This window comes from Ictidomys tridecemlineatus, chromosome 4 (genome assembly GCF_052094955.1).
Source record: "Ictidomys tridecemlineatus isolate mIctTri1 chromosome 4, mIctTri1.hap1, whole genome shotgun sequence".
Lineage (NCBI taxonomy): Eukaryota > Metazoa > Chordata > Mammalia > Rodentia > Sciuridae > Ictidomys > Ictidomys tridecemlineatus.
Genome location: NC_135480.1, coordinates 139,147,288 through 139,160,079, shown reverse-complemented (window position 1 = coordinate 139,160,079; position 12,792 = coordinate 139,147,288). Strand labels below are relative to the sequence as shown.

At 36.4% G+C, this 12,792-nt stretch overlaps 1 protein-coding gene across 4 annotated transcripts in view; it reads left to right on the top strand.

Annotated features, from left to right (window-relative positions):
• Tmc1 (transmembrane channel like 1) overlaps nucleotides 1-12,792 on the top strand; it is a 157,293-nt gene that overhangs the window by 140,461 nt on the left and 4,040 nt on the right. For 3 of the 4 annotated variants that reach the window (XM_078047493.1, XM_078047496.1, XM_078047495.1), the window contains 4 exons: nucleotides 3,857-4,096; nucleotides 7,702-7,827; nucleotides 11,244-11,322; nucleotides 11,431-11,482. In XM_078047493.1, the coding sequence (XP_077903619.1) occupies nucleotides 3,857-4,096; nucleotides 7,702-7,827; nucleotides 11,244-11,322; nucleotides 11,431-11,482 (497 nt within the window). The remainder of the gene's footprint in view (nucleotides 1-3,856; nucleotides 4,097-7,701; nucleotides 7,828-11,243; nucleotides 11,323-11,430; nucleotides 11,483-12,792) is intronic. The other variant, XM_078047494.1, reaches the window with a different exon arrangement.

Sequence of the window (12,792 nt, the reverse complement as noted above, 5' to 3'; positions counted from 1 at the left end):
ACCAGGTGTCTTGGAAATCTGTCACTCTTAACTAAAAACCCAAGAGCAGTTACAATTGAGCGACTTTATCCTGTGAATGTGTGATTTATAATATTGTTATCCCAACCACACCATTGTCTAATCACTTGTGCCAGGATAGTTGCATTTTTTTGTACAAGCTTCATATATTACTCAAATCCTTCAATCGTAGTGGCTGTCCTAAATTGTTAAGTCTTCGTGTGCTGATGGAAACTAAACTCCTTTGCAAATCTTAAAACCATCTCATTTCAGTAACATAAAGACTGGCCTCATGGGCTCTAGAGTCCTGCCATGGTGTCTGTCAAATTCCTGTGCCTCCCTAGGTGAATCAATATGAAAAAATACTATTAAGAGATTACTTTTTCTGTTGTCAGATATGTTTTAAAAATGCAATTCCTGTCCCCTCACTTTCCAAATTTTGCAAGTATGGCTCACATATCCAGAGAGTCATTAAACAGGGGAAGACATCCTTTATTCTCCAAGCAGGGAGGAAGGTCAAGGGGACCTATGGAATATTGATTGACAGACACAGTAAGAGGAACAGCTCTGATGAGTTCTGATCTTTTCCTTCCTGAAAGGGAATTTGCTGTCATGGCAGAAAATGACAAATTCAGCTATAGGTGTAATGAGAAACCACTGCCACCTACCAGTGGCTTTCATGCAGAGTAATAAATCCCTTTGGCCTAGTGGGTGCCATTGGTGCAAACATATGCCACATACCTGTTGTGTTTTTTCAGAGTTTAGATAACAAATTGGCCTAGAAATTCATTTTTATCACTAGAAAAGCTATTGTAATTGCTGCCCTAATTTATTTTACTTACAATTTTACAACCATTTTGTCTGCTATTGTTTGTATTGAAATTATGAAAAATGTAAAAAATTTTTCAAGTTCTTTCATGGGCAGACCCATTATCAAAATTTCTATATTATCACTGTGCTATTGCTTTCTGAATATTCACTCCTGGGGCATTGGTCAAGCTTGCTTATGATTAGCTTGATAAGGACTTTAGAAAATGATTGTGTTTTGTGAGTATACAAAAATATTCACTTTCAGAGTTCCAGAAGCAAAGTAACTTTTGTTCTATTATTCATCTTCAGGTCAGTACTTTGCACAAATACTCTTCTCTACTCTCAGGAGGGTGGTGAGGAGTGGGGATGTGGTGTGGCAGGGAGGTGTGGAGGGCTCAGCGTAAGATTGGTAGGCTCACTCTGTGCAAGAGTCGCCATACATTGTACTTCCATTAATTCACGAGCCTTGAGGATGTGACATCTGAGTTTAGCCATTTTGAACAGAAATAATAAAAGAAGTGTGAGGAGTTTGTATTCAATTCCATTGGTTTGTGACATTCAATTACTGCTATAGAGGTTGCTGAATGTGAAGGTTGCTTAAATAGATGTTATTAAAGTCAAGAGTTATAGGTAAAATCCATTTTGTTATAATTTGGCTGATGATCAGTAAACTTTTTTTAAAATAGAGATTGTGAGTGTTTGCAAAAAGATGTTTAAATGATGAAAGCTCACAATATCTTTATCATGGCAGGAGGTAGACAGTGGCAAAGAACAACAGTGAGAGAGATGATGAGTTTTGGGAATTTCTTTAACACTGTCCCATTGGGTACTCTCCCTCCCATCTCTCCCCCACTCCCCTCCTTTTCTCAGTTGATCAGATGTGAATAATTTACCTGACATGTACATGTCACTGGAGTAATAATGAGAGCTAAATAAAAGAAGCTTTCATTTGCTTTGATCTTCTTGGAAGAAAGGCATTTTATAAGGATAAGATATTACAATGATTTTTAACTGACAGATGACGGGATCAGGTCTGGGTAAGGGACTTAGTGAGCTGAGCTGATTAGTGAGTCATGAACAAAGATGGGATGAGCATTAAGATTCAGACATCATCGTGCTGGGGCCTGTTTTTCTAGGTTATGACTCTTGAGTCATTTGCTCATGATGACTATGTAATACTTATTTTGTAATTTGTTTGTAAATACACATGTATATGTGTGTACGTATAGATACATATAGACAAATACTGCACATAGATACAAAGATGTGGTTTTAGGAAACTCTGGGGTTTGAATTTTGTGCAGAATTTTGTTTTAGATTCAGTTAGGCTTACAGCAATGAGACACAATCCTCAAATGTTAGCATCTTATTAAAAAGACCTGTGCAGTGTATGTTGGGGCATAGCTCTGATCTTACACCTCTCCTTCACCTTAGAGACATGGATGGATGGAATAAGATCCATCTGGATCATTGCTAGTCACAGTAGCAGGGAAAGAAGAGAACAAAACCCATATAGGGCTGTTAAAGTTTTCACTTGGCAGGGAGCATCTCATTTGTATTCTTATTTTGTTGGTCAGCACAAGCCACATGATCAAATCTGACTTTCAGAATGAGGTGAGCACAATTCTCCACCCTGTATTGTATCACAGTTCTCAGCAAGTATGGATATAGCCTAGGACTTTGCAGTTCTGACCCATTCGCTAGGACTATCACTAACTTGATCTTTTTTGTTTTGTTTTGTTTTAACTTCTCTCTTGATGTTTTATAACAAAGGTACATTGGGTTGTTTTAAATTCTATCCATCTGTGAAAAAAAATAACTTCCCACATATTTGGTTCATTTGCTACGACAAATATCATTGAGATTTGTTATCTGGAATCTTACCAACAAGATAATCCAGATTGTGGCAAGAAGCCACTTTTCAAGGAAGGAGTTAACTTTGGGTTGACATATGTTCAATTATAGCAGAAACTATTTTTTCACTTAATGGAGAAATGTCTATAATATACCAGATTTATATTAGATTGGTTAAACAACTACTCCACACATTCAGGGAGTATAAAATGTTAAACCTAACCAGAAATGCTGAAGACTTTATTATAGTTGGGACAGTTTAAAAAATAGAGCTCCACTTACATGTATAAAACAAGTACATATATATCTTAATTTTGGTCTAATAAATTGTTATTCATATTACTTTATTCTCATCAAAGAAAATGGAGATATTTTTGTTGAAACAATCAACTAAGCTGTCAAGTAAAAGTAACCTCACTTTCACTAGTTTCTTTTTTAAAATGGTATTTTACCATACTTTTTAAAAGTCAGATGCACAAAGCAATGGATTTCTAGAACAAGCTGCAGTAAGAAAGTAAGCAGATAAGTTAAATTTAAATGGATGTGTGGAATTTTCATCTCCAAAACACATGAATCAAGATATAAATTATCAAGAAAATATAGTATAATATTTAATATAAATACATCTTCTCATCAACTCTAAAACACCAGAGCAGCTAGAAAGAGAAAATGGTATCAGAAAAAGGAAAAATAATCATTTTAATTTTTATCACTTTCACTAAGCAAAAGTTAATTACTGGTGCATGTAAAAGTAGTTAATTACAAATCTACAATTTATCTGAATATCATAAGTTATTTTAGGGGACAATTGTAAAAAGTTATATTTTGTATATATTAATGATATGAATTAGGGGAAATCAAGTTTATTTAAAATTAGAAGAAATAAAAGAATTGTAATACATGTTTTACTCTTATAGTTTACATTTATTAATGATAATAGATATAGGCAGTTTATAGCATAATTTCTATGAAAGAATTGTATATACAATACCTACAATAATGGGGGAAGTGGCAAACTACGTGTAGAAGATGGAAATAGATGAGTCTGATTTATTATAAGAAGATTTTGTGTGGATGAATACGATAGTACATTGTTTGCCTATAAAAAGAGGCATAATGTTAAAGAAGCAGGTGCTGTGTGACTTCATTATGGAGTGGAGACTCCAAATTAAGCAGTGTTCTGTTTTCTTTCTAGGATGGGTTCCTTCTTTGCTCCCAGCCTTCCGGGCATCAATATCCTTCGACTCCACACATCTATGTACTTCCAGTGCTGGGCCGTGATGTGCTGCAATGTTCCTGAAGCCAGGGTTTTCAAAGCTTCCAGATCAAATAATTTCTACCTGGGCATGCTTTTGCTCATCCTCTTCCTGTCCACCATGCCGGTCCTGTACATGATCGTATCTCTCCCACCATCTTTTGATTGTGGTCCCTTCAGGTCTCTGGTCTTTCAAATTTGACTTGGACACAGTATTCTTCCAAGGGTAGAAAGGGGAATGGTCACACATTTTATAAATTAGTTTTTTTTTCCCCAAAACAATGGCATTTTGTGTTGGTAGAAATGATATCCTTTAGATATTCACCATCATTATGGGACCTGGAAAGACTTAGGCAAATCTATTTATTTTCTCATTCAGGAATCATAAAAGGGGAAATTATTTTTGTTACTGTAGGCTCTGCCTGGGTAAATTATAAACTATGTACCTGAACTGTTTCCATATTAGGGGATAGCTAACAAAAGGTTTGATTAGTCTGAATGTGAGATTTGCTGATGCTTGACCACCATATCCAGACATAGTCCACCATTGCTTCTTCTCATGTGGATCAACCCACGCCAGGATGGGGCATGGAGGTTGCCCACATAAGAGGTGGAATCAGTTGCCTACATAAGAGGTGGAATCAGTGAACAACAATAGTGACTGTTACAATGAGGGTCACACAATTTATGATTCAGAATTCAACATGTAAGCAAAAAGGATTAGTAAGTCATCAGTCAAGAGTCAAGAAGGTTCTTTGATCCAAGTTAAAGCTGTACTTTCTACAGTCCTCTAGAGCCAAGTTATTGTTCTGATACATATTGGAAAGCAAAGTTCCTGGGATCTAGAGGATAGGACTTTATTCTTTAAGTGTCCTTAGAAATGAATCTACCACAGGTCCTTCCAAGAATTTCTACATGTGGAGTTACTGACCAGCATGCATTTGAAGGGAAGGAAATGAGAATATAAAAACACATGAATGACAAGCACAATGCTGTAAGGGCCACTTTAATTTCCCTCCATGCTGTCAGACCCACATTATTTTATTAAAGTCAAAATGCTCATCATCCACAGATTTTGTACAATGAGACATTTTTCACTCTGATAATACACTGAGTTATTGCTTTACTGGAAAAGAAAGAAAATGTTAAGCCAAAGGATATATCAAAACTAGTGAGTGTTTGTTTTGTTAAACTCAGGAAACTATGTCCACAAGCCCCATTCATTCTCTCTCTCTCTCTCTCTCTCTCTCTCTCTCTCTCTCTCTCTCTCTCTGTGTGTGTATATGCTTCCAAGTGGGCTGAAATAAATAATGCAGAGAGTGACATCTGGAGACTATATATGAAATTACAGTCTTAAAGGAGACATTTATCTTAATAAATCCTTAATAAATCTCAGAGTACAAAGTTCAAGAAATGACATTCAGAGTCTTCAGTTAATCGCAAATTACCTGCACAACTTAATATCAGGGTAAATTTTAAGGCTACATGCTTTTAATTGGCAGTTGATCTTTCTCAATAAAACATATAACAAAGGACCTTAGTGTTTCATAAAGGAAACCAAGGATGTAAACAAAGCTGCTGGTTACACAGGTCTATTCAGATTTAAAATACCGTTGAGTCAGAGCGCAATTGCAAAATGTTATAAGCTTTGATCTCTCTAGCTTTCCTTATGTCACACACTGAGTTACTCTGATTTTTGCCAGGGTGCAGGGATGGGGGTTGAGGAGTGTGGGTGTGTGGAATTTACAGTGGAGCAGGGTATCTGACTTTGACCAAGACTTTCTTGATTAGCACATTTAGGTAAATTGCTTGGTAAATATCACTATGTTGAGGTCAAGAAAAATTAAATATTTTCATAAGAGGACTGGGAAAGGGGTATGTCTATATTGCTTAGCTTATTTGCCTGTTGGTTTCCTTCTTTGGGAGAAAAAAAAAAGTTTACTTTGCTTCTTTGCTCCACCAGTTTGACAGGTTTATTGTGCTCCTCAAGGCTTGCTGTCCTCAGGATCTCTGAGTTGGGAGTGTCTGCCTTCCCTGCTTAGTGAAAGCTGCTTGAGCCCATCTAGCTCCTGGGTGGGCAACAAGGTGGCAGACATGACTGTGAGGCAGGTTAATGTAGTCGTTACCCTGATAAACAGCTGCTGTCCGGTACAGATGAGTTTTCAGGGCTATCTTCCTCTTTCCATTCCTCAAAGCAATTTGATGAGATATTCTGGCATATTCTGTAAGACCTAGCCACAGAAGGTGATTTTTGTAGAAAATTGTTTCAATATAGTGAGTAGATTTCCCTTAAGTTGTTGGCCCGCTTAGAAATGATTTCTTTGATGTTCAAGACAATCCCTCAAATTGTTCCATCTTGTTTTCCAACACTTTCCCCACACAGCTGTGTCAATAATTCTGAACAATTTGTTATTCTTTAGGTTATCACATGCCTCCTCACTTATGTTTTGGCAACTTTTTAAATGTATTTCAATCTTACTGTAAAAGTAATGACATATAATTATCCTAGAGAACCTGGAAATTGTAGAAACATTTTAACATTGAAACAAACAAGTTCCATAACCCAAAGACCTGAAATAATGACTCAACATTTTGGCATTTTATATTCATGTTTTCCTTTTATGAAAAATTCTTAAGATAACTGAGGTCCTGCTAGTGTATGTACAGGTTTATGTAGACCTTTAACTGTAACATTATGCTGTGACACTGCTATTATGTCTCTCTCATTTGCAATTAGACTTTATGTGACTTATCTATGATATGTGAAGAAAAAAACCCCCACTTAATAGTCCAGTGACTCCTGACAAAATACTTGGAGTCACTTTGTTGAATGACAATATTTGTTGAATTCAGAGAAAATAATATCTGATTTGGGACTGGGGGTTGTGTATATTGAGTAGTTGAAAATGTTTAGAGTAGAAAACAAAAGGAAGACAAAGCATATTGAATGTTACACCAGCCTTTAATCTGAGGATCCATACAATTTGTTGAAATACAACAAATATCTTTTGAAGAGTGAATGTTTTTATTATACGATCAATATGAATATATAGAAAAAACTAACCTGACATTATTAATATTCTATTGTACTTTTAAATATTCTATATTGTTAAAACTCCCTGATGTCATTGTGCTAGTTGATAGCAGCTGATTTTCCTATCAACTACATATATCTTAGCTGGTATTCTTGAGGGGCTGTCCAGCAAAGGAAACCCTGAGAAGAAAAGGGATCCACTTTCAGTGGGGTTACCTGTTAGCATCTCTGATGAAGGTGGTGGGTCTGGTGGTAAATGAGGTGAAAGCTACTGCATGAAAAGAGATATTGGATTATTTGTGGTTTTATTCCACTAAACTATTACTTGTGCTCATTTTCAAAGCTAATTAAAAATTAAATGCTCTCTGCACTCAGCTCAAAGAGAGTCTTCTTTAGCAGGAACAGCAAGCAGAAGAGCAGACTTAGGAGCTGCATACAAAATATACTTCAATCAAAATCTGTCAGTGTTAAATTTTTTTCTTTCCATGTTGTGGCTAATTTCCTAACTGCTGTAACTGTGTGTGTGTGTGTGTGTGTGTGTGTGTGTGTGTCTATGTGTGTTGGGATAACATTTCTTGTAACTTTTTTAACATGTTGGCAAGATGAGGTTGAAGTATTTGTGAGCTAGAGCTAAACATCGGATTCCTAACCTGAAATCTAGGCAATATTTGAGAAATATTTCTAGTTTTCTTGCTGTAACCATAATTTCTCCAGTTGTTTCACACAAACGTCTTTCTTTCTTTCCTCCTAGTGGCAAAAACAGGATGTTCGAAGTCATTGGTGAGACCCTGGAGAATGATTTCCCAAGCTGGATGGCAAAGATTTTGAGACAGCTTTCCAACCCTGGACTGGTCATTGCTGTTGTTCTAGTGATGGGGTATGTGCTTCCCCTTCTCAGAGAAAGAGCCTTTGTAATTTGTTTCCTGACTCCTTTTCAGTTTCAGCCATTTTCAGCTTCTTCCCTTTCCCAAAGGTTGGAGCTAACCTAACCAAATTCAGCTCTGAAAACATGTTGGTGGAAGCTGAAATTCATGAGCCATATTCTGATCCTGTTGGATGTAATTCACAGCCATCTGCATCTGTCTTTGCCTCCCCAGGATTATAAGATTTGTTCCCAAGTAACCAAAATAATTATCAGTAAACAGCTAAAGCAAGGGAAACATAAATGCTAAATGCTAAATCTAATCAGCACATCGAGCTTCCCCCTGCAGCACAGCCCCCGCCTCTTGTTCCATAAAGCAGATGGTTGTGAATATACAGAAATGATGAGCCTCTAAGTCGATATTCCCCTTGAGGGCCCTGCAGGTTGTATTTTAGGGCTAATGGCTCAAGGGGTCTTAAAAATCGCCCTGTCCTTGTTATTAGAGGGCTGTTAAAAACTGTGTCCATAATAGCACAATCAGAGAAAGGTCTTAGAAACATCTTTTTCCTCTACCCCTTTTTAAAGTCAGAAGTAATTTCCAAAAGGGAACTTGGTAGGAGACTTTCATTTCCATCTAGCTTTTATTGACTGCTGACTCTTGGCCACAGCAGATAAACTTATATAATCCAAGTAAAAATATGGGCTTGCTATGGAAGAGCAAAAAAAAAAAAAGTGCCCTTCCTTTCAAAGCCCTGCTCTCCAGAAAGAGAAAGTCTGGAACTGCCTGTGCTTTCAGCCAAGGAGGTCAAGTGTTCCCCATCTCCAGGACACTTGGATTGAATTTTTTTTTGTTTGTTTTAGATAAAGGTAAAATGAGATATCTGAGGCAGAACACTCACAGTGATGTAAAATAAATAAGCTGGGATGCTGAACCTGTTATCACCATCCTGGGTAGGTTGTGACGGCAGGGGTCACCTTCAGTGTGTAAGTTAAACTGACCCAGCAATAAATGAGAAAGATCAACATGGTACTAGACCCTTTTACAGTAAATCCTGTACTCATGCCTCTACATGATGATGCCTTCTATGAGGGAAAGCTAATAACCCATAAGGATAATTAAACAGTAAAGCAGATTACTCTTATATATTACAGAACCTTGATCATGAGGTGGTATTAAGAATGTGATAGTAAATCTCTGGCACAGATTTGTTAGAAAATGACCTGCTGAATGCAGCATCTTTCACCAGATGGCCCTTGGAGTGATTTTCTTTCTCTACATTTTCATGATATAGTGGCTTCTGAGAGCACATTAAAAAAGTATCCTGTGGCCTTTGATAGTCAAGGTCCTTTAGTGATATAAATAAAATCTTGTACAACACACACACCAGAAAAGTTAGGTTTTGTTGCAGTGTTCTTAATTTATTGAGAGACAGATTTGTTTTTAAGCAAAGGAACAACATCATTTAAATGCAATATCTGAAGATCTAATAAAACTGTCTTAAGAGATGGAAAGATAATTAATGCTGCTGCTGTTCTAGACACTAACCATAGATGACTCATTGAATTTCCACAATAACTTAAGACACTGGTTTCATTCATCATATTATCAGATATATTTCTAAATATTTCCATATTTGGAAGATCCCCAAATCAAGTGACTAGTAAGTGAACTTAAAGCTCATGTCTTCTCACTCCTACTTTTTAATCCCTCCACTCATTCACTCCACCAAGGAGAGCATGGGATCCTGGAACTGTGAGAAGGTGGGGAAGCACTCTTTAGGCATGGTTTAGATGCAGCACATGTGTCTTTTAAAGGGCCAAATAGCAGCTATTTTGAACAAGGCAAAATTGAGGACCTTATAGAAATACTTGTATAAATACTTATGATGTAAAAACCATTCTTTAGTTAGTTCATTGCCATAGAAAACAGTCTGGGAGCCAGATTTGACCTGGAGGCCTTACTTTACCCACCCTTGATACAGACAGCCCAGATGAAAACTGCCCATGTGTGAGAGTCAAAAAGATGTTCAGAAACACTGATTTTAGCTCTGAGGTTTTGATTTAAAACCCAAATTTCAGTTTATTACTGATTTTATTTTTTCAGGTCCTGAGGTCTCTTATTTTATAAGCCTTGTGCAATTGTCTTGGCTTTTTATTACCTTTAATTAGAGAATGTTACAGTCTTTTTAAATTTCCCCAGTGGACCATATTAAATCCACTTGGATGGTGTTTGGGTATCTGAGCAGAGTTCAGGTTGATTTTCTCTGGGCAGTGTCATTCCCTTGGAGCACAGGAAGTGATTTGTTAGGAATACTCATTTAATGTGCATTCAGAGGCAGGAAAAAAAATGATGGATAAATAGATAATTCTGAATTGGAAATGATATGTGAGATTTTCAAGTTCACCCTTTAAATCTCTCTCTCTCTCTCTCTCTCTCTCTCTCTCTCTCTCTCTCTCTCACACACACACACACACACACACACACACACACACACACAATTTATTGAGCACCTATTTCATGCCAGATATTGTCTCAGATGCTTTTATGTGTGTAATTTCAGTCAAATTCCAGTTAATCATATAAGAGATAAACAAACCCCAACTAAACTATATCAATAATTGTGCTGCTAGCACCAGATGGCTCATAAAGGATATTATCTGGCATGTTCATGAGCAGAGGAAATGTGTTCAATATCCAGTTCTTTGCAACAAAGAGCAATATCAGCTTTTTTTTAACTGCATTTTTTTCTTTGTTGTTTGTTCATTTTGTTTTAAGAGAAGATGAGCATATTTATTTTTGCAGAATTGTTGGGCTGAAATTTGCTCTTTCTAGAAATGTAAATGTCATTTGAAATCCAGAATCACTCCTTTATAAAATGTTTTCTTTTTGAGGGAGAAAGAAATGCAAATAATTCGTTCTGTGGAAAAAAAAAATCCATGTTAATTAACTATGCCTCTGAGGGTGATATTCTTTCTTAGTCGTAAAGGCCAAAGGAGGGAATTTAAGGCAGAATGTCATTTTTCCTTTTTATTTGACATATTCCCTAAGCTTCAGTAGATTTTCTATTTTTTTAGACATCATTACTATCAATTTAAACTGTTTTTTAATTTTAATGCAAACTGATTTTAATACATTTCCAGGAAAAGGCTAATAATATTAGGCAGTGTGGAATAGTGAATAGGGTTCTGGCTGGTGGATTAGGAGCTTTTGGGCCCAAATTTCCAGCTTCAGCTTAGTCACTGTTTAAATCTGAGTGCATATCTTTACCTCTCTGGACCTCAATTTTTATCCACAAAATAAAAGATTTCTAGTAGCAAATATCTCCATGTTCACTCCAGCGCTGACATTCTATGATTTAGTTAATAAAAATTGAAGAAGGATCTTGAGGAACTAAAAAGGCCATCAATTTTCTTGTTTTCTCATAATTTAGTTTGACCATCTATTATCTCAATGCCACTGCCAAGGGCCAGAAGGTAGCAAATCTGGAACTAAAAAAGAAGATGAAACTGGTAAGATACAATTTATTTCGTTAAAAATATTGTCTTCATTCATATCAAGGAGTAAGAAACACCAGGAAATGTCATTTTCTTCTCTCCTTTTTTTTTTGTATTGTGCAGCAAGCTTTGGAAAACAAAATGCGGAACAAGAAGATGGCAGCTGCACGTGCAGGTTGGAGATGGGTTCATGCTGGCGATTTTGTCTTAACTGACAGTCTTATATTTTGTTTTTACTCCAAAGAGGCATTCAGTGGTGAATGGCATATTGCCCTGAGCCAGTTGTTCCACATCCTCACCTTTCATCTCTAGCTGTTCTCATGCATCACATCCCAGGATTTGGTTTGTTTTTCAATAGTGGGAAAAAATCAGGAATGTAAATTTAGCAGTAGTGATAAAATAAAAAGTGACCTACGAGTGAAATATGACAAAAACAACCCTCTAGTTATATATAAATAGTAAATATATCTAGTGTTCATTTGAACTATTTTTATATATAGAAAGACACTTTGGGAAAATCTCCAAAAGATCCTACTTTGAGCTAACCACCATTGATATCCAGATAGCTCTTATAGTTCTTTAAACGTTCTTTTAAAGCCTTCCTTAATTTTAAAAATACAGAGAGGCTTCCACATCTCCAGATTCAACCAATTGTCTGTTGAAACTACTTGGGAAAAAATTATGTCTGTATTGAACCTATACAGACTTTTCCCTTGTGAGTTCCCTAAACAATACAGCATTACAATTATTCCCATAGCATTTACTTGGCATTAGATATGCTAAGTAACCTATAGATGATTTAAAGTATAGGCAGGGTGTATTTAGGTTATATGCAAATACTACATACAAAGGGTTTGAGCATCCTTCCATTTTTGTTTATGTGGGGAGTGTCTGTAACTAATCCGATGCAGATACTGAGGATTGACTATGTTGGAATAAAGCAGATTCCTATTTGCAAATATTTGTGATGTACCATGAGTCTCTCATGGAAAGGGGGACACCTAATAAATGTCTTTTCCAACTTTTCCTTCATTTCTAATTTTAAAATTCTGTATTATTAGAACTTTTCCCCCATGTAAGTAATTCAACGAAATTCAAGTTGATTAGTTGCATTTAGAAAAGAGCCATTTTAGTCCACACAAATGAGCAGGGGAGAGGAATGTATGGCTTTAGGCTACTTTTAATCCCACATTTGGAATGTGATTAGGATTGAGCCCATTTCTCTGTGAATCTCCTAACACTAGGCTTCTTTCACATTAGCTGACCTCCATGACAGCAAGAATGGATGCAGTCACTTTCAAGGCCTTGTCCTTGGACTGCAGTTTTCAAAGGAACTGAGAATGGGATTTCCAAGTAGCTCCCTTGGAAGAGAAAAGGAACTTCTTTCCCAGAAATTTCCCAGTGTCTCCTCCTTTAAGCTTGACCCCAAATGGGTCCTGTGTGTCCAACTCTGAATGCAATATTATGTACAAGACAGGTCATTAT